The sequence below is a fragment of the Rhynchophorus ferrugineus genome, unplaced genomic scaffold (genome assembly GCF_030347505.1).
Source record: "Rhynchophorus ferrugineus isolate W39M unplaced genomic scaffold, kcgeb_rfMv2 rfM9, whole genome shotgun sequence".
Classification (NCBI taxonomy): domain Eukaryota; kingdom Metazoa; phylum Arthropoda; class Insecta; order Coleoptera; family Curculionidae; genus Rhynchophorus; species Rhynchophorus ferrugineus.
In genome coordinates this window covers 36,969,781-36,997,355 of record NW_027472588.1, presented here as the reverse complement: position 1 = coordinate 36,997,355, position 27,575 = coordinate 36,969,781, and the positions used below count along the sequence as shown (strand labels likewise).

At 33.1% G+C, this 27,575-nt stretch overlaps 1 protein-coding gene and 1 long non-coding RNA gene across 4 annotated transcripts in view; one reads left to right on the top strand and one right to left on the bottom strand.

Moving 5' to 3' along the window:
* Positions 1–7,356: 7,356 nt before the first annotated feature.
* The window catches only part of ab (BTB/POZ-zinc finger protein abrupt), a 108,760-nt gene continuing 88,541 nt past the window's right edge, over positions 7,357–27,575 (bottom strand). For 2 of the 3 annotated variants that reach the window (XM_076414779.1, XM_076414780.1), the window contains exons 8-9: positions 13,198–13,474; positions 7,357–11,776 (exon numbers count right to left, since the gene is read on the bottom strand). In XM_076414779.1, the coding sequence (XP_076270894.1) occupies positions 11,050–11,776; positions 13,198–13,474 (1,004 nt within the window). In that variant the 3' untranslated portion in view covers positions 7,357–11,049. The remainder of the gene's footprint in view (positions 11,777–13,197; positions 13,475–27,575) is intronic. The other variant, XM_076414781.1, reaches the window with a different exon arrangement.
* LOC143202865 (uncharacterized) lies at positions 12,584–12,906 on the top strand. The gene is made up of 2 exons (XR_013007240.1): positions 12,584–12,711; positions 12,763–12,906. It is a non-coding gene; the product is annotated as an uncharacterized LOC143202865 (long non-coding RNA).

Genomic DNA, 27,575 nt, shown 5'->3' with positions numbered 1-27,575 from the left:
AATGTCCAGAATTAGACTTTTGTCTTTATATTCTAGTTAAAAAGAGACAAAATGTTGTCTGAGGCGTTCGAACATGTAACGTAATCAGCCTATAAAATTCGCCTGTTTGTCACATGTCTTTTCAAATGTAGAAGTCAATAAATAGTCAGAGTCAGAAAGAGATTGAGTCCCTAATCAGTTACTTCGAACAGAAACATGATAATACGGGGTGGGGGGCTCCTTTTGCCAGTAAGATGCCTCAGGAAGGTAATTATTTCCCAGGGTGACTATGATGGAGAAAGGCATAACTTCTTCCTTGAAAATCAGCTGTTAAAGAACTTGCAGGAACCATCATTTATTGTTCAATGCACCTCACAATAGCACACTGTTAGAAAAGAAACACCGTTAAGGGTAAAATATAGTAAAACAATGAATTCGGTAAATATTTCGAAAACTAGAACCAATTTTAGAAAACGGACTGCTGATTTGTAAACAAGTTTTTGGTTGCACAGATCCAAAACCGAGTATACCTGTTATCCATAAGATCAAGAAGGAAGATTACATTAAAGATGCAGAATGTAATATTATAATAAAGCTATATTAGTGATTTCATTAATTTTAGCTATTGTAGTTGTACCATGACTAATAATAGTAATAGAAAAATAATTTCATCGTTCAAATCTTGACTAACTACTGTTTCTTAATAATCATGTATATTCTAAGTCGATTAGCTTCAAAATATTATATATGCATAATTTAATTTTTACAATATTTGATAAACTTTGAATAACTTGAAAGAACCATCAGTAATTGTTATGGACAATGCACCATACTCTGATGAAGAAGATACCAACAAGTAAGGCTGTAATTGTAAGCCATCAGTTATGTATCGAAACAACCGTGATAAAGAATTTATTATTTCAAATTGTTGCTTGGTAAATATAAATAAAATATTTAATTGCGTTTTGAATAATTATCCATCAATTTAATATTCCACAGGATCTATGGTAATGTTTTTTTCAGAATCATCATTCATAATAACATTACCGATTTATTTATAGAACATCAGTTGGTCTCATAAAAAAACCCAATGGGTCTTAATGAGTTAAATATCAAGAATCATCCAATTGTATTTAACAGTGCACGCCAGCAAGACTATTATGCAATTAAGTCGGCGCATTAATTCCAATTTTGTTTTTCAAGGCCCGAAAAGCGTAGGAAACAAAACGATCATTGTAATAATAAACTGACGAGAAATTCCAACTGTTATAAAACCGAATTGCGGTGTTTCCGGCTTACTTAAAACCGTGGACGGCTCACGCTAAGATGAAACTGTGAAATTATTCGGATTTTCGACTACTAGAAGGTTTACTAAATTATTTAGTTATTTAGTATGAATTCACCTACAGCCCTATTGAGTATTTTTGGCAATTATTGATTCCCCGAAATAAAACAAAATTAGTGGACGCTGGTGTATAAGTGCCCCTAAAGATCTAAAACACTTGAGTTTGAAAAATACTGCTCATCCTGCTTATTGCACAAATTTACAGACCTATAATGAAAATATGTCCCACCGTTATCATGGTTTTATTAATATAAGTTAATAAGTTTTTGATTTGACTGTTTGGGGACATGATGAGGACTAATAATTCAGAAATATTTACTGGTGCAGGTGAAATTGGTGGCGGTAAAGACTACTGGACGGTACTCCTGCTATTGCGATAGTCGCGGCTTCGAATCCTGCTGGGGCATAATCGTTATGTTTGTAATTATTAAATATTTGTAATTGTTTTGAGGCAAGAGTGTAAAATCCGACAAGGAAAATGATTCTAGTCACGCTAATAACCAGGTTGGGTAAGACCGGATGTCTTCTGTGATAATCTCTAAAGTTGGTCACTCGCCAGTCGGTAGGCTTAATGCCGAGGACCGTAGTTCAGATCGTGTAAAAAGGAAACTCTAAAGTATATTTTAAAAAAAGTTCACAAAAAAAAATAAACACCAGTCAGAAGCGCTACGAAATTTTGACGTCACTTGCGGTTTCCTTACCATCATTCCCGCGTTTCAACTTTTGAACATTTTAACGTACTTCGATTTTATTCGATTATTTATATTATATTTCACAGTTAAAAAGTTGGTTTAGCTTAGTTCTATCTAATAGAGAGTAAAGATATGTCCCCGGCCTACCATAATAAAACACTTTTTTTTTGGCAAAATTATTTATTTTTTATTCAACATAATTTATTTCAAGGGTGACACACTGATTGTAGCGACCCTCCAACTTTTCAATACCATTTTTGTAGTACAATTTGTCTTTTGCTTCAAAATAAGCCTCAGCTTCGGAGATCTCCTCTTCATTCGACGAAAATTTCTTCCCAGCGAGCATTCTTTCGAGATCTGAGAACAGGAAATGGTCGCTGGGGGCTAGATCTGAAGAATATGATGGATAAGGAAGCAATTAGAAGCCCAATTCATGCATTTTTGCCATCGTCTTCACTGACTTATGATACGGCGCAATGTCTTGATGAAGCAACACTTTCTTTTTCTGCAAATGCGGCCGTTTTTCGGCGATTTCGTCATTCAAATGGTCCAATAACCAATGTAATAGTCGCTGTTGATGATCCTGTGCCCGGAAACTTGGCATCAAGCCCGATTTTTGCTTCAGCTGTGTTTTTTCCCTTCAAAAAGCAATATTTTATCAATACGCGAAATTCCTTTTTATCTATTTTTTTCACAATAACCAAAGTTTCTTTACTCAAAATGCTATAATTCATAAACTAATGATCCGACTAATGTCTTCACTGACTTATGACACGGCGCAATGTCTTGATGAAGCAGCTCTTTCTTTTTCTTCAAATGCTGCCGTTTTTCGGCGATTTCGTCATTCAAATGGTCCAATAACCAATGTAATAGTCGCTGTTGATGGTCCTTCCTTTTTCAAGGTATTCAATGCAAATTATTCCGTGCGCACCCCAAAATACAGACGCCATAAACTTACCAGCCGACTGTAGTGTTTTCCCACATTTTGGAGCGGGTTCATCGTGTGCAGTCCACTCAGATGACTGTCGATTCGACTTTATTACGCTTGATCATCTTCAAACACTGCCCGGAATCATCAACTCGTCGTTGTGTTTGGTCAAAAGTAAACTCTCGGGGCATCCACTTTGCACAGAGTTTTCTCATACCAAAATATTCCTGAATGATATGACATACACGTTCAGTTGATATCTTTAGAGTGTCTGCTATTTCATTCAATTTGAATTTACGGCCATTCGAAATCATTTTGTGGATTTTTAAAGTGTTTTCGTCGGTAACAACTTCTTTTGGGCGTCCACTGCGTTCACCGTCTTCGGTGCTCATTTCTCCACATCTAAACTTAGCATACCAAACCTTGATGGTTGATATTCCTGGGGCAGTGCCCGGAAACTTGGCATCAAGCCCGATTTTTGCTTCAGCTGTATTTTTTCCCTTCAAAAAGCAATATTTTATCAATACGCGAAATTCCTTTTTATCTATTTTTTCACAATAACCAAAGTTTCTTTACTCAAAATGCTATAATTCATAAACTAATGATCCGACAGCTTTATACACTCATCTTTTGAAGGTTAGAGCTAACTAAATAGCATATGGATTAAACTCTAGTAGTGCCATCTATGTGTCAGGCCGGGGACTTTTCAATTGACTTGTTATATTTGCTAAAGCAAATTAAAATTGTATAGATGGCAAGTCTACTGAAAAATGTTATGATGATAATTTAGACATACAGATGCAAATATATATGATAGTGCTACTACAACACAAAAAAGGTTTAAATAATATATATTTGAAAAAGGATATTTAATTTTCTTAAACTCTTAGAAGCTCAGTATTATATCATATATATTAACTTTCAATATTTGGTAAATAAAATGCCCAAATTGTAATTTTGTTAATTTTAGTAATAACCTTATAGTCCTATAGCATGGGCAAGCTTCAGCAGCTTTCTCTTGTTTGACTCTAAACATTCTGGCTGTAATGTAATATTTTAATAATACAGTGTGACGTTTCGAGATATGGACTATCGACATCTTACAATATTTTCTCTGCTTCTAACTTGGGCCAAAATTGTAAAATGGTCTTATGAATTAGCGATTTCGTTCCAATTCACATTCCAAGTAATATTCGGCATGCTAATTACATTGCCGATTGCCAAATTGCATTATCTCTTATAGTTTCCGAGATATGGGCAATCGAAATTTTACACCTTAGACTCTATTTCTAACTTGGGTCAAAATTGTATAATGGTCTTATGAATTAGCGATTTCGTTCCAATTCACTTTCCAAGTAATATTCGGCATGCTAATTACGTTGCCGATTACCAAATTGCATTATCTCTTATAGTTTAAGAGATATGAACTATCGACATCTTATAATATTGGCTCTGCTTCTAACTTGGGCCAAAATTGTAAAATGGTCTTATGAATTAGGGATTTCGTTCCAATTATTATCCCTAGCTTAAAAACATTATCCCTAGCTTATGAACAAGGCCACCATCTAAGACTAAAACCCTATATTATATAGCTTCTATTATATAGAACATACCTTATCAGCAGATATAAGAAATACATTAAAGAGCGTGACCTAGAACTTATCTAGAACACCTCGTAGTTCATTCATCATTAAAAGGTAATTTATTGTATTAGTGTTAAATACGTAATAAATATTTTATAATTCAATATGAACAATATATATCGTCCAAAAGAACAGACAAAACAACTTAAATATAACTAGAAATAAATCGCAAAGGTGATAAATATATTTTAATAAACATGCGGTTGTCACACTCAGTAACACAATATCCGCTTGTTCTTTAACCCATGCTGTCTTTTCTTCTTTCGTAATTAGATAAGACCAATTATAAATTATGTGCGTTCTTCTCGAAACGCTATTTACTTTCACATAAAAAGGAAAACATCTTTTGCATCTCTGCTTTGTCGTCGTTTTTTCGATATGACATCTGCAGAGTCATAAAATCGCGGACCGTCATATAACATTTTATGATATCTAATAACACGCTTTTTAACACATGGCTTGCCATGAAAATCACATTGACGTATTTAATTACATTCACTAGAATAATTGCCAAGAACTCCAGGAAAAACTATTAGCGTTTTTTACTCTGGAGTTGGCACAGTGTTAAACGTATAGTACTTCAAATATTAAAAAATGCAAGAGTGACAATTTAACGCCAATGTCATTGTTCTAATTGTGAGAGGTATAAACGAAATATATTTTATTTTAAACAAGCTCTCGCCAAGTAAGTTATAACCTAACTATTTAATTCTGTTGATACTTGAGGAGAGTTGTGAAGGACACGCACTGTTGCAAGGCGAATATGACGTTCTGTCTCACGCAGCGTACTCGCCAGACATAACACCTTTTGATTACCAATTGTACAGATCAATGCTGCATAGTTTGATTGGCCCACACTTCAGAAATGCTGACAAAATGGGAAGATAGGTTGATGATTGGATCACTGATAAACCAATATCGTTCTCTCGGACCCGGTATCACCATGTTATCAGAAAGATAGGAAAAAAATTAGAAAACGAAGAAAAATTTTTATAGGAATATATTTTACCAATTTCTCTCAATAAATGTCTTTTAAAAATGCAAAAATGGTCAGGTTACATGCAAGTACATAACATTTCCTTGAAATAACTGCCATGTAACAACATTCATCAATAATACTTTGATGAAATCTATGAAAGTTCGTGCTTTATTGCTATAAATAATATTGCTTGACAAAATAATAACTTAAATTCAAAGCATGTACTATATGTGTTTTATAACAGACCCAATAATATGCAGTATGTGATAGTTAGGAACTATCGTACATTATTTATATTTCCTTGTATAGATACCATCACAAATTCACAGAATATCTCGATATATTCTTGTCTAGAAGCTGCAATATAATTTATTTTAAACAAAACTTTTAGTTACAAAATACTAATATATATCATCAAAAAAACGCACTAATACATATGTATGTAGAATAGATAATTCATAGAATATTTAAAAGTAAGATGTTATCTCCTAACATAATTTTAATTAAAACACCATCGTTTTATAAATAATTATTGATAATTATTCCGCCTTGATAACGCCCCATTTAAATATTTATGAATTTCGAGAAATACAAATTTGTTTTCAAGAAACTGAACGAAATCTAGTACAGTTATTTAGGCTAATTGTATTTTTATGGATGTGTATGTTATCGGTCGCTGAACCATAAAACAGAAGCTCTTTATGCGACACATTGATTGATTTGAATTATGATCATCTTGCGTTTGGTCTGTTCTTTAATGTATACATTAAGAAAAAAATAATTGATGTGGAGCGACACCCATCGAGAAATACCAGACACTATATTGGGAAGTTCTCTGCAAATTGGTGTCCAACTAAATTACAGTTTCCTTCTGAAGCTATATCCGTACAGTATAGAAAACTGCATTACAGTTTTCTTCCAAAAATTATGTTATTATAAAATCACATTACAGTTTCCTTCAAAAGCCATGTCTATTTTGTTATACATTACAGTTTTCTTTTACTGTTAACCCAGCGCATGCGCCGGTCTAGATTGTTTCATTTAATTTTTATATTTTTAAAAATATTTTAATTACAATCCAAATATCTTTATATAGACTAATGTAAAAATATAATACTTTTTTGTTATATTTTAAGACCTTCGTTTTACTAACTCTGGCTTATCTGGACTGGAGCTACGATTTAAGGATCCTTTTTTTTTGAATATCTATAACTAGAGAACATCTGTTCTGATCTGAACATATTGAGTTGACTGAAAATATTTTAGTTCACGAACTCAAAATTCACGTGTCTATTGATTGTGAACGTAATTATAGAAATTAAATAGATAGTATTATGAAAAGAAAATCACTACAAGCAGTTCTAGATATTTTCGGTTTTATAATACAAATAAATATCACAGTACTAGGGGATATTACATAAAAGCCTATTTTTTAAGACTCATTCAAAAGTGCCCTCAACATTTTGACATCAAAGTTATATTAATTAATGTATTTTATTTAACAAGCAATAAAACAAAAACTAAATTGCATTAATGATTGTAATAAAGTAATATGACAATAACATAATAATTTTCATTAAAATACTTGACTCACTAACTAAAAACTAATTTAAAATAAATTGCTTTCATCATTTTGCCCGAGAAATTATAATTAAGATAATACTTTTAAAATATTATAGTTATTAAATAACTAACTAGCACTTCCTAATATTGCGTATTAACCACGATATAAACATAAATCCAGTCATAAATATACTGAATATATTTATTATAGGATTAGAAAAATACAGTTTTCAAGTATTTCATTTTTATTCATCAAGTATAAATGATACACAAAGTATTAATAACATAATAATATGGCAAATATACAAAAATTAATATCTAACCTTGCTTAACAACGACTTTATTGCACCTACCTCTAACTAAGATATCGAAGTTAATAAACTTAACATTAGAACATCCTAACTGGAAAATTAGGAACATAGGCACAAAAAATATCTAATAAAAATAATGATAAGAGACAACACGTGTGCAATTTAATTTACAATATCTTTTTAAGTACATAAATATAAAGAAATGCAAATCAAGTCGTCCCTCCTCGGGGACAATAGAGATTTGTTTGAAAAACAAAACAACATATATATAAATTTCTAAAAAGAATAATCGATTGCGTGAAGTAAATTTAATCGAACAGAGTCTGGAAACAAAACAAATAAATATCTTGGGACAGTATAACACACTCTTTTAAATATATTTTTCTATATAGTCGTATACTTCGACACTTTCCAGAACTTTTTAACAGTCTGGTTTTGATTTTAATTTTATTTTATATCGTATACAAAATTGTTTCGAACACCTTTCGAGCTCAGAGCATCACATAATTTGAAATTAGGATGGTTTTCGGAAAGATGATAACTATCATTGTTATACTCAACCCAATATATTCATTAAAACAAACGTTTGATCTCATGGAGTTGTTCACCAACCACTTCGTTATAACTATAACTCGAAGAACAATGAGAATCAAACAAAGAAAGTGTGTAGTGTCCAACTACTACTTACAAATAACTATTTTTTCAGGCTTGCCGATCATATACACTATGAAATAAGGACGAATACTTTCATTTTAATATACCTCTGCTTCTAAGGACATTAATTTTTTTAGGAACTCTTGTCAGCTGTTGCTGTTATTATTTTTTTAATCTTTATTTAATATTTTTTTTATTGAAAAAGGCACCCGCTTCCCCAACAATATGCTAAAGCTGAGTTAGAAGTTATATATTTACAGTGAAATAATTTTATATACATTAGGAGGGTATTTAATTATATTTTATCATTTCCGCTTATTGTTGGAGAATCGTTCATTTAGGAACATAATATTCCATTCTATTTGCATTTCTTATAATTGTTCAATAAGAGTTCTATATATATTACAAAGGGATTTATTTTATTTTAAAAATTTTCCAAAACAAACGCTAGAAATAACTTGGGAGAATATATCATGGTATGGCACTAAATTAAAAGAAAAGAAAATGGTATTATCCTGAGTATATCATCACTGTTTGTGTTATAATATATTTTATTTGGTCATAAAATATGCCCTATAAAGGCAGCATATTTTATGATGGGTATAAAACGTATTATTTATCGTGTAAATTGAAAGAGAGATTGATCTATTGTATGTATCACATTATTGTATAATATAATGCTGTTCCATTGAAAATGCATTGTTTTTTTTATATAAATATTTCATATGTCTGAGGTAGGTTTATGGTACTATATCTAGTACAATAAAAAAAACGTACAAAAAGAAATAAAACAAATGAAGACTTAAAGTCTTCATTCGCCTTTTTGTGCAATAAATAATAAAAAAAAGTAAAAGAAAGTACAAAAGCGTAGAAATCGAAATTTAACATAATACTATATATACAACGTTTTTTTTTTTAGCTACAAAAAAATCAATAATTAAATGTTATGTAAAAATTAAACACATACAGGGGACCCGTGTTAAAAACAAATCATTTAAAAAAAACTGTTAATAAAAATCGAACAAATCACTGGAAAGTTCATTTTCCCTTAAGAGTACAATGTATATTGGCGTTAACAGTAAATGTCTATATCTAAACCCTTATAGAATAATTAACAACAAACTATACTGTATACTGCTAATATCGCTTTTATTCTGGCGTACAAGGTCCAAAATAACGGAAAAAACTAACAACGCTGTCATCGTTCGTGCCAACAATATCGAAATTAAAAGGAGATAGAGAGAAATATTCAACTACAATGTCAGTTTTTCCTAATTGTCATGTCTAAAAGCATCCAGTACTTTTCGAGATGACCTCGTATAATTCTAGGTTTTCTTTACATCTTTTGCACAATTCTCTGACGATTACTAACCTAAAAATACGTAGCAAAAAGCATATTATCATAGAATAAACATACAAAAATAAGTACGTAGTATCGAGATGTGGATGACGCTAATAACACGACGCCATTTTATTGCAACAATTTCAGTTTGAGGAAGATCTGCGACTAAAATTAAACGTATCAAAGTAGGCGGGGTGTCCGTTGCGTTTCTTATTTCCACCCTAATAATCACCAACTGAACGGTCTCTAAACGGGCGAAACGTCACAAAACGCAACGCACACGTTTCAAATACAGAGGGCGCTTCGGTCGGCGCCAGCTCGGCATAGCCAGCAGTGAAGGGCGGTTATACCATTATTCTCTTTAATTCTAAATATCTACGAGCAGCCATTTTTTAGTAAATGTCCTAACCTAGTGACTCATTTATGAAATAATATAGCGTGATATATATATACTACATGACTCTGTGGTTAACCTGAAAAACTATCACTCATTTTGTCTACAACAACGAAAACCTGCACTTGATGAAAAAATTTCGCGTCTGTACCTGTCTGTATTTTACCTCTAAACGTAAAATCACAATACTCTCCCTGATAATCGACATAATTGAGATCGGCCACACTAACAGAACGAAAAAGAATATATATGATCTTTTGTACTTTTTTGCTTTTCTTAACTGATAAAAACCTGAGTGATGATATTCTAGATTGATTCTCCTTAAATATATACGTTATCGTAATCGTATTCTTGATTGTTTAATCTTCATTTCTAATAATTTTATCTCTAAGAATTGCTTTGTTAAGGGAAGCATCATTTAGACATGGAAGCTTCGTAAGTGAAAAACAAAAACGGTATGTAAATGTTTTCCCCATCGATTTGTTTAAATATACATATAAAAATATGAATATCGCAAAAAGGCAAAACGGTCTTTGTACCATTTTGAACCGACATATACTTCTTTTTTTTTAATATAGAGACGTATGTTTTTAATACAATCTATAATACGTATACAATCTGTTTCTCTGTATTTTCTCTTTGTATTAAAAACGTTTAAGCTGATTTTAAATAATTTCAATTTTATTGCCATTAAAGAAAATGTTTAATTTGTTCTCCAGATAACACCAGTTATAGTTAACATTCAAGATTATTAAAAATATTTAATATAACCCTGCGCATTCGCCGAAATTTTTTAAATATTACAAAACACTAGGATTTCCTTTTTATGTTACTGTAACTGGGTGTTTATCTGAAAGTCAGTATACTTTCGATAATATATCGAATTTTGTAAACATTGAACTCGATATATATAACTATAATGCACTATAGGTGTACTGAATAACCGTATACATTTTTTAACCCTTATTATCTTGTGCTCGCTCACTAATCTTATTATTTCTTGAGGTAGACGGATGGAATAATTGTTTATCTTATATTTTCCCAGACAAAATTGTGTTTTTCATTTTTCATTCATATTCTACGTCATTTAAAATGAATCCCAGATAAAAAACATAAATAAATATACTCTTAACAAGTTACGAACTGAGGTAGTCGGGATGGATTTATACACGTTTATGGCAAGAACAACGGCAACCGGACCGTTTCGACGACGCCGGGCTTATTCCCCGGCCTTGACTCCTTCGGGCTCCACGTCCTCGTCGCTGTAGTCGTCCTCCTCGCCGCCCGAAGACTCCGCCTCGTCGTTCTCCTTATCCGCCCGGTCGTTGAGGACGTCCCCGTCGCTCCTTCGGATCTCGTCGTTCCTCTTGATCATCAGATCGTTGGCACTCTGCATCTGCTGGTGCATCTTCTCGAGGAAGTGTTGCTGGGTGACCTTGTCCATGCCCATGGCGTTGAGCTGGGCGAGCTTGGCCGCCTGCATGGCGGCGGCCGCCTGCTCGGGATTCATCATGCCCATCATGCCGCTGTTCTCCGTGATGAACTGGAGATAGGTGTCCAGAATGGCGGAGCCGGTGGTGTTCGCGCCGGAGACCGGTGGCGCCAGGGGCGCGGGATAGGGTTCTTTGGAGAGGTGATGGAGAGAGTCTATGCTCTTGGCGGCGACTGCCTGGCCGGCAGCGTTCGCGCTGAACCTGTTCGGTTTAAAATTGTTTTGGTGACTTAACGGAGGAGACAGAGTGAAATCGAGCACTCCGTACCTTGCCTGGGAGACGGTGAGGTCTTCGGGGTCGTTGTCTCCGCAGATGGAGCTGCCGGTCTCGGACGCTGCGCCGGAATACGCGCTCTTGGCCTCCAGTTTCACGTCCGACCGTCGGGGACCTGTCGGTGACGCTCTCGCGCGTAGTTCGGCCGGGCTTATTTTCACGCCCGCCTTGGCCAGCAACCTAAAATACAATATTCGTTTTATTTATGTCACTCATTCCCTGATTCCGCAGATTATTCACACATAGTCTATCCAAAGAAGAAGTGAACTCATGTCATCAATATGTATAATGTATAGCCCAATGCAATTTGTAAATTCGGTTTAATATCATACAATATTTTCCTTCTCATTTTACTCTAGTCATAAAGAGATGGAGAATACTGTCTGATCGTTAGAATATGTATAATATTTTTGATTAATGTAGTTGAAAATGCCCAGACCAAATAAATAGTCAGTCAGAAACAGATTACTTCTGTAACCAATAACTTCGACTAGGCACAAGATAACGGTGGCCCGTGATTATCAGTAAAGTTTATATAAAGTAAGAGACTAAGTAAGTATTGATACTATTAAAAATTAATATAAGCTGCTGGGGTTTTATTGCAAATATTGTATTGAATTGCATCTGCAGTGAATATTAGTATTGTCGGTAAAACTAAAATCTGCCAAATTAAAGAGAAACAATATAATCTTGGATTCACCGAAAAGAAAGTATCTACATACTTTGATGTTAGCTCTACTGAAGATTAAATTTATGAAATATATAAAAATAGTGAGTAGCTTTTTCAATATAAACATTATTTAATTATTTCAGAGGAAACTATTAATTGAGAAATTATCCATAGGGATAACAATAAGGCACCCTTGGCAAGACGTTAATAAAAATAGTGTAAAGAAAATAAAAGTTGATGGACAGAGGTAAAAGTTAGAATAACATTCGATTAAGTCTTGTAAATCATATTTTTTAATAATTCATTGCAGATATAATGTTCTCCGTACTAGAAACAAAAAGATCCCAACAAAGGTTTGGCAAAGGATGTAAATAAAGACTGGCTGGCAAAACATATTTTTTAAGGATATCATGTTAAAGAATAAAATATGTCAAATTGTCACTTGGTAAATATATTTGAAATGTTTAATTTTGTTTTATGTAATTTACTTTTTCAGAAATAGGCATAGCAAATGAATTAGGGAGAATGCATTAAATCCATTTCCATCAAGAAAATTATACATAAGTAGTAACAGAAACCCTTTGATGATATATGCATTAGATGTACTATAATGATAAAATAAATAATTTTTGATCCATTATTTTATATAAATTAGAATGTTATATGGCAAAGCCGAAATGAACTAAAAGTCAAATTTGACTTGTCAACATTGCGACATTTTGACGTCCTAATTTTGATAACGTAAGTTCACTATTTTATTGAAGACGCTATATTTACATTCTATTCATGAATATTTTATACATAACAGAAGATTTTATAAAATTAAATTGTGTTTTGGTAACGTTCGCGTTTATTAATATTTAGAAATCCAAGCAAATACGTTATATTAACATATAGCGTGGGCGATGACCAACAAAAACTTTCTATTTACCTGCTGGCTAGTTCAGGATCGAAAGGCGCCGGCATTGGAAGAACCGGTAAATCCTTGGTGCTGATACCTCGATGTTGCCTGGACATGTGCGAATGTAGCGAATTTCGCGACTTTGCCACTGTTCCGCACAGCACGCATCTATAACCCGGGCATATCGTGTGTTTGTCTTCCAGATGTGTTCGTAAGGTGTGCGCTGACCGATATATTTTGCCGCACTTCGGACACGGTCTGGGATCGGTGGCTCTAACGCGCATCATGTCTAGTGATCTCCGTGAAACTGTAATTGAAAAGTGTGTTAATTTACCAATCCAGCGCCACAAAAACGATTCTAAACGTACAACAGAAACATACCTGAAGTTAATTACAATTTTTATTTGCCAATTTACAATATTATCATATCACATTATACCAGTATAACTATAATTATGATAAGATATTAGAACCAGTTATTATCTAGTTACAGTCAGTACATAATAGAAATTTTCTTTACAAAAAGACATTATATAGTATAAATCCAAATATTCCCAATGGATTCTGAAGGTTCAACCTGATCTTTCCAATTTCAATATATCTGCATATAGGGAATACTTAATTCATATTGTGATAATAGCTGATGTGACTCTAATAAGACCTAAGTTAGGCAACTAATAATACCGCGCTTTGGAGGATGTTTTTCAACTTACCACTCATTGGTGGTAAATAATAGATTAAATACGTGTAACAATAGTAAATGTTGAACCTCCGAGACATATAAAGCAAGTTGTTTGTTTCGCCTAACTATTAAAAATATGCGTTCGTTTTGTCATATTGCCAATCAATAACCAAAATATCAAAACACTATAAATGTTATCAACACTCTTGCAGCTAGAATCGTATCGATTCGTCACACTATAGTGTCCACTTGATTTTTTTCATTATTGTCCACTGTTTCGAGTGCTTTTGTCGCATGTGGTTTCGCACTGAGTTCGGATGGGAGAACCGTCGGCTGCATTCAGTCACTGGACAAACGGTGCTCTCTCTGGGATAGTGCTCGTCAATGTGCTGACGGGCCACCACCAGGCAGAGCAGTATTTGGTCGCAGAGAGGACATTCGTACTTGACGTTTGCCGTCCCTTGATGATCGGAAGTGGCGGTGGACGGACGGCGGACAATGGATAATCCGTGGGCTTCTTGCGGTCGTCTTAGGCTGACATCGCTGCCGAGGACTCCGCGATACCTGGCATCTGAAATGCCAAAGTTTTCGCTGCACTTTTAGTTGCATTTTGTTTGGACATTTACGTTTAACAACTAGGTGTGTTAGGCAATACGATTAATTAATTAACATATATTATATCTAGACCTGGATCGATATCTTAACATTTGTGTATCAACTAATGTGTAGTAATAATAAAATGTGTATTATTATGTTTTCAATATATTTTAATTACAATAAATCGTTATTTAAAATACATTAATATAGTAGGGACAATTTTGGAGATTAGTATAATTAGTTAGATAACCAAAAAAACACTAATAATTTTTTGACTATTTGTGTTCGAAAACTCCAGTTAAGTGATTAGTTTAAAATGAGTATACGGTTTTTGTTGCCATTCCTTTCAATATTCTTAATAACCTGATATTCATTTATATACATTTATTCTTCTAACATTATTTGTTTGTTCCAGGTTTTGATAATTATTATTCTCCATTGTCATCAAACATAGAATAGCCAACATTCAGGGTCATATAACAGAGTTAATAAAGAGACTTGTAGATTAGGCTTCCAGTAAAAATCGTATTGAGAACAAACAAGTTCACCTCTACATTTGCTGTGGAAATGAGTTCGAAGCAAGATTACGATATGATAATAAAATAAATATATTTGATGTTTTGAAGTACTATATGGTTCAGCTTTTCTTCTAATGCTAATTAAAATGCATTTGTGATAAGTTTGTTATATTTGTTTCAAATTATATATTGCTATTGCTAACAATTAATTACATTAAATAAATAAGCACTTTACTAAATTATATGTTTACACCCAAAATTATAAAAAATATGATTATAGTTGCCCGTTGCATACTAAGCTAAAGTGATATTTTATATGTGCAGCTGTTTGGTTATCTGAAAATAGAGGTGTTATATTAAACATACTAAAATATAACAGTTTTAGAATTTTACATTCATTACAATTTTTAAGCAATTTGTATATCGATTCCACCTATTAAATAGAGTAGCTTATTTCTAACATATAACTTTACATTTTTAATATGTTTAATGATTAATAATTGTCTTTTCTACTGTTAGGTATATTTATTGTTTAATATATGATTATTCGGCTACATAATAAAAGAAGAATATGAAGACAAGCTTTTTCTAATATTTATAAAGGGAAATAGTAAAACCCTCAACTTTTAAGTTAAATATTTTTTTGTTGATACAAAGTATCAATTTCAAGCGAGTATTAACGAAATACGCAAATTTTAAACGAATCATGGTTAATATCGGTCGAATTTTCAACACATCATCAAATCTTGGCATTATTAAATCAATTAAGCACCTTACGCGCTATTAAAATATTCAGTCCGACATAAAGTGACATTTCCTCGTTTTTCATTCCCATATATACTGCGAGTTAGGCAACTAATAAAACAGCAATATTTTACAGTCAACAAATTCTCTTATACGTTTGAACCGTCGTAGTTTGTTATTTCGTCCGGGAGTCCCGCGTAAATACGAACTTTCCGCGAGCGAATAAAAAACAGCCATCCCGTATAATGAATTCCGAAAAGAAACCCGAACCACCCCTGCACTCATCCATTTTCTTTTCCTCTCCACTTCTTCATTCTTTTGTTCTATTCTTAAATTGCGCACCGAGCTATAATAAACAGTTGGCATTGTCTGTTTTCGTCTTACTTACATCGATATTCCGCTATTATCGCCCGCGCTCCCCTCGCCCCGCCGCTCCCCGCAAACCCCTTCGGTGTCGGGCCACCCTTCCACCCTTTTCTTTTTCTACTCCGTAACGGATGGGGAAAGGAGTGGGAGAGGAGATGAAGGGTAGGGGAGGAAACAACGCGAAAAGGAATGGGTGGAGGGGAAGTGAAGCGGGCGGGGGCGGCCTAGAAGGGGGGTGTTCTTTCGGGCTTAGTTTAATAATAGGCAAGTTGCCAGAAAACTGTGCTTGTGGCAGTTATATAGAAAGGGTGCGGGATAAGGCGGGAGGGTTGGTTGGTTGGTTGGTTGTCGGGAAAAGGATAGAAGGAACTGGTATAGGAAGAACTTTTCTGGAAATGTCTCAGTTCGGCCCGTATTAAGGGGTTCAATGTTTTGTGTAATCGATTTATTTCCCTGACGTCTTCAGTATTATCTGAATGATATATCTCGCCACTTTTTGTATTTGTAATATTTCAATGGAGTTCGCAAGATTCTATTGTATACAGTATAAGCAGCCCGTTATCAAAATAAAGGATATTGTCACATTTCTCCTAAATTTAAAGAATTACATTTATAGGAAAATTGTATGTCTAAAATTTTAAGTTAAAACATATTACATAGTCTATACAGTAAACTAGCCAATGCACGTCATCAAAATTTTTGCCGTCAATTCGCTTTTTGCTTTACGTTTTCCGGTTTATAAACTCTAATTATTATCACAAACGTTTTGATGAATTTTGAAGACATTTGACAACAGAGTTGGCAAAAACATACTATGAATTATACTTGATTAACTAGGGTAAAAGGAAAAAGAAAAATTCGCCCCTAGTTTTGAGTGACTTTTAAATTTTTACAAACTACATTTGGCAATATAATCGACATTATCTATGATGTGCATTGGTTGTTTTATTGGACGGACTCTCTATTAACAATGTGAATTAATATAGATTACAACAAAAGTAGCTTTGGTAAACAACACACTATAGTTTTAGCCTCACAGATGTCAAATTACAAGTCAAAAAACACCATGTGTTGTTAGAAGTTTAAATTTTCATGGTACTGTCGTATTATACAAAATTATTAAATATTTGTTAAGTCTTTATCTGATATTTATACAAACTTAAGCGATAGTAGTTTGCAATATTATGCAAAATTAACAGATCAAGACTATTTATTTTGCAATTACTAATTCCTAATAAAGTTCTTACAAACGAGCGAGAACGTTATTATTTGTTTTTGTCGTTGAAAATGTTTATACAATTTAAAACTTAATTTAAAGTCGAAAAACATATTTAAGAAGCAAAATATATAAGAGTAAATAATGGCAAAATAGTAATTAAATATTAACGAAAATATATTCAATATAACGTAAATATACAAAGCTTTCCTAACATTTTGCTGATTATAGCTGTAGTTATTTATCGACTCTATTAAATAATTGCCTACTTTTCAGAAAGAGATAGAAGGAAGATACATTTAAATAGAGAAATGCATAGAGTAAGAAAATTTTATTTATAGAGAGAGAGAGAAAGATGAGGCTAAAGAGAGACATTTAGAGACAGCGAGAGAACTCTAACCTACAAACTATTGTGGCTGGTTAAATTAACTGTAGTTTAAGTCCTTCAATAAATATGCATTGGATGTACTATAACGTAAAAATAAATAATATTTTATAACGTTATTTTTGTTTTATTATTTTATTTAAATTAGCATTTTGATGTCAGAGTCGAAATAAATGAAAACCTAAATGTGATGCGGCAACGTTGCATACATGTAGTATTTTGTATTATACTTATAATCTAATTCACTATTTGATAACATTCTTAATTTTAATTAGGTTAGAAACTTTTCAATCGGTGTGTTATGAAATTATATACTTTTTAACATAGAAATAATATAAAACATTATTAATTAGTATTATATATTATTATTTACCGTTGCAAAAAGGCACACGAAAGAACTAATTAAATTGACTGAAAATTAACTAGACCAAAAATACACAAAACGTCTTTATCCATTCCTTCATCATCCAATGATCGATGGCTTAATTAAATTCGACACACCCCGTAGACATTCCGTCAATCGACAAAAACCCGAAACGGAACCAAAATCGAGTCCGCCCCCGCGACCTCTCGCCGAAATCTACCCCCTTCCGATCCCCGACCGAATTTTTATCATCAATTAATTAACCCCGACCCGAAAGCGAATTTCGTTTTCTTTCGTCCGGTTCAGTAAAGAATGACGTTTCGTACGTCAAACCGTATCAGTCGGTAATAGAGGGCCGCATATTATCAGCTTTCGTGTCTGAACGCCATAGACGCACATTTATTACCGGCATGTTCGATATGGTACGGTGTATTTTAAGGAATTACTCCTCGAGGGGGAGGAGGCGGGCGACCCTTACGCGTTCGCTTTTTCTTTCCATCGTTTTCGTTATTTTTTTTCCCCTTATCCCTTTCGGCCGGCCGTCCTTGATGTTATGCTTTGATTTGCGGGCAAACGAGTCCGAATGGCATGTCCGAAATATTTAATGAGAACTGATCATGTCATGTTTTTTTCTTTTTTCCGATATCATGAGAGTAAGGAATATTTCATAGGGAAATGTTGAAAAATTGTGTTAAAAGACGTCTTAAATTAATAGTGTAATTAACTCTTATGAAAATGACAATAATGAAATAGGCAACCAAGAATAGACTATCAATTGAGTGATCTTTGATATATTTTCATGTCTTATTTCTTTAAAGTCTCTAGGCTACACATAATGACAAATCCATGTTTAAGGTTTGCACCGTAATAATTTGTCTAATTTTTAATATCGTCATTATTGGAGATTTCTTTTAAATAAACTAAATAAGCAACCAAGGATACAATTTATTTGAGAATTTTTGACGTTAACATATCCTTTCCTACACATAATAACAAATAAACGTTTAGATTTAAACTACAACTAAATTGTTCTTTCTTAAATATGATTATCGTGGATTTTATAGAAAAAAATCTAAAATCATAATTTTTGTTAATTAGCTTTAATATAAAAGAAAAATGTAAAAATAATGGGAGAAAATGAAAATCCCGGGACCAGATCTGAGCGAACGACACTGGTATAATAAATCGAACAGTTTCCTGCATTTCTGGATGGTATTGGTGGGCGTATTGAAGTCGACGGAACGAAACTAGGATAAAGCCGCGCGGTAGGGGGATACCCGCATCACCTTTGCGCCTCTATCCCTCCATCCCCACCACCGGCAAAAACAGAAACAGAGCGAGCCAGGGGCCGGGGGGGAATGGAACGGACAGGCCGTATAAATCAATAGACCAATGTTAGATTCGAACGGATTTAGCGGGAGAAAACGAAAGCAATGTTTGACTCTAAATTAGACAGGACCGTAACACGAAAAATATAATTTTAAATAGATGATAGTTCATATAGATTTTTGATGTGATATTTTATTCTTATTTAAATATTACATAAAAGATACTTTAATTAGTAAATTTGGTCATTGTGCCTTTTAGCCTTTATTTTTCAATGTGTGTATATTGTCATACTTCACTAATGATGACATAATGTGCAAACAGAACTACAACAATAAATATTATCGGTTGCCTACACAATAGGGCACACAAAATTATTATGGCATTTAATTAATATAATCCCGAACAGTGATTATTATTAATAAATTAATGCCATTGTGATATCCAATATCCGATAACTCCAATATATAGATTCTTTATAGGTTACAAAATAAAGTGTCAAAGTCGTCCGATTGTCAGACGTATGCAAAATTCTTGAAAGCAATAGTGATAGGAGGTTATAATTCTAACCTATAAACTATTGTGCCTGTAGTTTTAAGATGTACTATAATGTTAAAATAAATTATATTTGATAACATTTTTGTTCAATTATTTTATGTAGATTATAATTTTGTTGTATGTTAAATCCAAACTGAACTAAAACTCGACGAAAACTCGACAATTTGACTATATAGTCTATTCAAAGTTATTTTGTTCTATGTCATCTAAATTTGTGACGTTAAAATAAAAATAAAATGAATACAAGAAACAGCAGTGTTAATTAATATATTACCTATAGAGAAGTATGAAGATAAATACTAGTGTTGGGAACTATCGACTGAAATCGATTATCGACTGTTTAGTAATTAATTACTTTTTAGTACCAACTGTTTCAGTCGCTATTTTTTGTTCGACTGATTTTACTACTTTTTACCAGTGACTGCTAGTCGACTGTTTAAAGTCGCTATTTTCAGTCAGTAAATTCAGTCGTGTACTTTTAGTTACTATTTTTGATCGTTCTAGCCGCGACCTGGACAAAAATGTACCCAATTTATTACATAGATTTAGTATATTTATAGATTTGTATGTAATATATATAGTTCTATGATTTCTTTGGTAGTTTGCTTGTAAATAACTAATAAAAGATTAAAATTTGTGAATGATAAATAGTAAAATACTTTTGACTGTTTTTATGGCAATAATAGGTAATATTTCGATTACTCTCTTGATTTTTGTTAAAAAATATTTCCGTTGAATAGTAAATAAAGCATTTACTTTATTTAAAAAATCTCTAGTAGTTATTGTGCGATCATTTTTAATTATGTCACATGAAATTTTTTTTTTTCTATGATTAGGCATATGTTTAATTTTTATTTAGTATTTATGGTTATTGTACATCTTTAGCTTTTAGGTTTTGTTGAAGTTCTATTGTATTGTCTATATCTATTATAATATATTATTTGAAAAAAGCAATTAACATATTAACATACTATAAAACATTTGTGGGGTAATAGTAATTACCATTTTCAGTCGCTAGTTTTTTGACTATCAGCTGTTTCGACTGTTTTGCGACTATCGACTGTTTCGACTATTTTTAGTCGATAGTTCACAACGCTAATAAAGACTAAGTAAGGACCGATTAGTTCTTCTAGTATATGCCTACTTTTTAAGACATTGAAAAAAAACATATTTATATTATAAATATCAATCCATTTTGAGTCTTAACGATTTCGACTAATTTGATGTCTGATGAACCTAAAACAGCTAGGAACTGATAGTAGTTGATAAGGTTCTAGACTTATAGTATCACTGTATTTGAAGTAATTGTAAATTTTATTGGTATTAACTTATTAATTCCAGGTTTCATTAGTAAATATATTTCGTAACTAAGTAGTAGCCAAATATAGCAAATATATTAGTTTGTGCATCAGGAGCTAAAATTAATGTTGTAAAGAATATTAGCAATTATAAAATAGTTTGTAGAATTTGAATTTTTCATTTGTTGATAAGATTTTAATGTCCGCGTCGGACACAAGGCAAAGTAGGAAACAGTAGATTAACGAAAGCCATACAAGACAAATTAGAGATGAGCTATCTGTAATGGTGATAAACCATAAAATAATGGCGTGAAATAAATAAATTTACTGCCAAGAAAAAAATGACAGCAATTCTTTTGAAGATGATTATGAGATAAAAATGATTAACTTGATAAATTGTGGTCGAAACTCGACCATAGGTCAATCACTAGTTTAAATTACTATTCTGTAATTTCTGCCAGGGTTTAGTTCTACATTTAGCAAGTTAGAATATTAATAATATCCAAATAAGTCCTGCTATGTTAAGCATCAATACGTATGTGAAAAACGAAGACACCTCGCAGCTGAATCAATAGATTTGTAAATTACTTATCCCGAAGGACACCGTGAGAGCATTTCAGGTGGAGACGTAACCCGCGCCCCCTCGGGCCGCGTACCGCCGCACACCCCGCCCCCGCAGGCCGCCGTCTTCCGTCCATCACGACAGCAAAAACCTTTCAAGTCAAACACGAGGACCCTCCTCAATACAGATTAAACTTTAACTACGTACGATTAACAAGTCCGATCCTGGTAATCATCCAGACTCCGGTCTACTATCGTATCCCGGTCCCGGTCGGTCCTCCCTTATCCTTTCCCCCGGGGGCATTCCTAGTCAGTTCGATCAATTGCAAAAGCGAACATTTCGGGAGGATTATTTACGCCTCTCGGGTTTCTAGGGAGGGTGGGGATTTGGTGGACGGGGATCCGAGGGAGACGGTGAGCCCCGGGCGGCGGGGGGTAAACGATTGGACTCTGCCCTCATGCTTATTCACTCACGGAGTGACTAGTCCATTCCGTTTCGGCCGACGCTGCCCTCCCCCGCTCATTCCCCCCTCGATCCGGTCCTCTCACGTCAGATTAAATTCGAATTGTGACGGTGAAAGCTTTGCAGGTCTTTTTGTTCGGGACAGTGAAAGGGATTAACTGGCATATTGAGTGATGCTCTTTCGTATTTCGGTCTTAATGTGTTGCGTGAAGACCTCTGCGTTTATTGCCCGAATGGAACGGGGAATTACGGTGGTGGTGAACGTTGCACTTCATTACGTTCGTATATAGATAAAGTTCTTATTATCATATCTCATCAGTCTTCCATATCATTCTGTTAAAAATAGTCAATTACTATCAAAACCATTCAATGAACGGTTCAAATTAATATAGATTACTCAAAAAGCTTCCAAGATATATAAATAAATAAAGGTTTGTACAAAAAGAAAGATTTAAAAAAGTTTACGAAAAAGTTTATACATTTAAATCTCACAAGATGAAGACAGTGACATAGTAGACTGTTAACAAAACATTGTTCTATCAAAAGTAATCAAATAACATCAAAACTATCCAATGAACGAAAACTATCCAATTTTTTTAGGATTTAGTCTTGATGATGCTGAAAAAAGTCGATCATACGTCAAGAATTGGTCGAAATTCCTTTGAATCTCTAAGAGCTGACATTTTTTGAATAAAGATAAAGCGTTGGAATAAGAAATTGTAGTTTAGAGTAAAACTGATATTAAAATAAGTGCTTTAAGTTTACAGGTTCATTTTACTGTAATCATAATTGCTGTAAAACTGAGGTTATTGTAACTTAGTTGAACGAATGTGAGGATGCTAAAGACGTGTAATTAATCGAAGACCACTGATAAAGCAACAAAGGTTACATCATAACAACTGCTAAAAATCGTTAGTATGTTAGACAATCGCTGATAAGTATAACCAAACACAGTATAGAAGCCTGTAAAATACGAAAAACTGGATGTTTAAATGAGCACTGTATATTTAACAGATATATAAAATAATCTGCTCTAAAACTATATATTTTATTGTAGATATTGTGAAATGACGCCGCACTGTGTTATTTTCGAACTTACAGTTGATATATAGTTGAGAGGCATCCTGGAAAGAGCGTGTGTGAGCGTGAGTGACTTTAAAAGTTTAAAAAAGGCCAATTTCAATCAGGGACAGATGACAGAAGGAAACGTAGAAAGTTAAGAACTAAAACATCATTAAAAATAGGTTTAAATTGAGCATTGAAAAAAAAACTATTTATTTCTAGACAGAGACATGTTCATGTTCATGACCATGAAAATCTTCATAGAAACGATTAAATGGGACGTCCCACTATATCCGGCGTATTCGCCAGGCATTATTTCTTTAAATTACCACATATTTTAAGCAAACCAACATATCAAAAATTGGGTTGATTGTTATCTTAATCAAAAATAAAAAAAAAAGAAGAGGAAGATAAAGAATTTCTATGACAAATATGTGGTTCTAATAACTCTAAATAAATAATCAATTTCCTAACAGAAAATCACGGCGTTTGTACTTTGCTGTATAAAAAAGAAGTTTTTTATTAGAATTTTTATCATATAATTATCTAATTCTGACTTTATTTTGATTCATCATTTGGCTGTATGTGCAGAAATTAATTGTAAACATTTGGTGTATTTTATAACAGTATATTATAACACGTTTATATTATAACGTTATAACGTTTTTTATATATATTTTAAATTCTCCTTTTTACCAACGAGGGTTTATCTGGACTGGACCTACTCTTTAACGTGGGCTACGAACCACGGTCCTTGGCATTAAGCCTACCGACTGACGAGTGACCAACTTAGAGATGATCCCAGAAGACATACAGTATTACCCAGCCTGGTTTCTGACGTGACTGAGATCATATTCCTTGTCACAAAAAAAAATCACAAACATAAATATACGACCATGTCCCAGCAGGATTCGAACCCGCGACTATCGCAACAGTAGGAGGACCGTCCTGTCGCCTTTACCAGTGCGCCAACCAAGCCGTCTTTATACAACTGATTTAAGAATTTAATATTTTTATGAACTCAACACATCAACAAAGAATAACCATTAGAAAATAAATTAAAGGAGTCGTAACAAATAAACGTAAATAATCATCGCTATATAAATCGATACAGTCATACTAAATTAATTACTTCGAGATATTATAGTAGAAGAATACAAAAAGGTCAATAAAAATTAAAATGGCATGTTTTACTGATCTCTTCGTAAACGCGTCAAGTCAGGAGTAATAAATCAGACAAAGTTCACGTTGGACACTCGTTCCATGTGATATACAACTAATTACGAAGAATTATTGCCACTATTATGATTACAAAATTAAATTGCTAGGTAGGTGAAAGGGATCTGTAAAAAAGAATAGGATTAAAAAACTTGTTTTAAGCTCTTTCCGTCTTCTAGTTCGAATAACTTAAAAAATTAACTATTATATAGTACAGAAAGATTTGAAAATATTCTTGTAGAGTGTCGATTAAATTGAGAAACTAATAAATAAGTCAGTTAGTGTGTAAATAATCCCATAGATTTTCAATTAGATATAAAGTTCAGCTTTGTGGTAGCCTTGTCAAGACTTCTCCTGGTTGTGTCCTAGAGACATCTGCAGTATAAGCACAAGGTATATTGTGATCTTTTTTTCAAACTTTCCATACTTTCTTGAGTTTTTAATTCAATGTATATTTATTAGTGAAGAATAAAGTATTGTTTATTGCGATAATAGTTTAATTTGACAATCATTTAAGTCAAGTAAGAGTATGTGGACAATTTTTTTATTATTATTTAATTAATATATTGTTACTAGTCGTTTCCGTATAACCTACAATTTGTCTTTACAATAACTTAAATCTAGGTATATAAGTAGGAGCACCCATCGGCCCTATCTCAGTCTCTGGTGAAATAATGTTTATACATATCACTGCTGAATTTTTTAATATATGCACCTTACTACACAACACTACACGAGATCAGATGGTTTGATTCTTTTGAGTCTGTGTTCTCCAATCCAATAGTTGCAATATTTCAACATTCGTATGAGAATGGAGTATTTCCTCATGCCCCCTTGCAATTCTCTTGATTTCTTGACTGCCTGTGGGCATCTGAAGATCTCGATGTAGGTAATCACTCCTATAGTATTTGGATGCTGCACCCACAATACCTCTCAGGACTTTGTTCTGAAAAATTTGTATTTTATTTATGTTGGTCTTTGCAGAACATCCCCATAATTGAACTCCGTATGTCCATATAGGTTTTAGTATATGCTTATATAATAGCAATTTATTATATACTGTTAATTGTGATTTTGTTCCAATTAGCCAGTACATTTTCCTATATTTCAATTCCAGTTCTTTTCTTCTTTATATGTTTCTTCCAGCGAAGTTTTGCATCGAGATTCATTCCAATATATTTAGCGTTGTTGCTATATGGAATGATAGATGTTATTGGTGTTTGTACGGTCTGTTTATACGTGAACTGCACATGTACAGATTTACTTTCATTAATTCTTATTTTCCAAGCTTGTGTCCAATTATTTATATTGTCACTTGCCTGTTGTATTTTTCGTGAGGCTTCTTCACTATTGCCTCCGACAGCTATAATCGCAGTATCATCAGCAAATGTAGCCATCGTAATATTTTCCATTTATGGTATATTACAAGTGTAGAGTAGATAAAGCATTGGTCCCAATACACTTCCTTGTGGTACACCTGCTTTAGCTTCTTTTATTGTAGAGTAAGCTTCTTCTTGTTTGACTCTAAACATTCTGGTTGTAATGTATTATTTTAATAGTTCGGTGTGTTGTTTTGGTAGCATTTTCTGTAGTTTATGAAAAAGGCCTTCGTGTCAAACCTTATCGAAGATATCTAAAAATATACTTTTTTACTTTCGTAGGCTTTTTCAATAACACCTGTTATTCTGTGGACCTGGTCAATTGTTGAGTGCTTGTTAATAAACCCAACTGGTGTGTTGGTATTAGGTTCTTTCTCTCTATGATCGGTTTTATTCTTTTCAACAGGAGTTTTTCAAAAACCTTAGATATTACTGGCAGCAGTGATATAGGGTCTTATTTCGTTTCGTGACTTCCTAGGTTTTGGGATCATTATAATTTTCGTCATCTTCCAAATGTATGGGACATGTTTTAATCTAAACGCTGTATTGATCATGTTGGTGAGTTTTATAATTCCCTTTCTTGGTAGTTTTTGCAGTAATTCTCCTGTTACTAAATGGTAGCCTGGTGATTTCCTGGGGTTAATGTCAGTTTTAATAATTTTGGTTAACTCTTTCTTTTCTTTTGGTTAACTTTGTTTTGGACAAATGTTATTATTAAAATTAGCTATAAGACCAGCTATCAAAATCTTGTGAGACAGAGAGGAATATTGCAGGGCAGTATTTCTTTTCCTCATATTCCGCCTTTTCAATAGCCGCAGTTACTCTGTGCATTTTATCGATTGTTGAGTGGTGATTTCGAAAACTAAACTGGAAATCTGGTATTATTACAGAATGTTTAAATATTAATTTCTCAAATAGTTTTGATAATGCAGGTAGTAAGGAAATTGGCCTGTAAGATTCGACTTGTTCGGCAGGTTTGTCACGTTTCTCGAGCATTATTATTTGTGCCACCTTAAAGCATTCCGGAACATGCTTCAGTCTTAAACAGGCATTAAATATATATGTCAACAACAAGACATAGCAACGTGTTCATTTTCTTTGTTTTGTTTGATTTTATGACGTGGTAAAGAAGTCTGGTATTTCCTTTATATACATATAATCCCCCTTATATACATATAATAACGTAAATATATATTCAATTGTATATATTATTCTACTAAATAGAAAGTATCAATTAAACAGATGAATCCAGTTCGTTTCAACCTTGATTTAACATTATTATTTTATTCTTCCGATGAAAAACTGTTAGCGCTGCTACAATTGCTCTAAGACAAACTGCCGTTCGCTCCACTCGATATTTAAATTCTATTTCGAGCATTAATTCAATTGACTGTAAGGATAATTGATTTTAATTGAAGCGATTATGGTAATTGTTCTTAAACTGCTTACGATTTAAATTGAAATGCATTGTCGATTGTTTTAATGATTGATATTGCCGAAACAATGAGGAAGGTCATTGAAATATTGAGATCTGATGTATGGTAATGTATACGGTGTTGTCTCAGATGGGTACTGACGGTGGGTATGTGTTTCTGGGCCTGATGATGGCTGAAATATTTCAATCAGGTTGATGAGCCTTCACATTATATGATTTACAAAATTTGAGTTAAT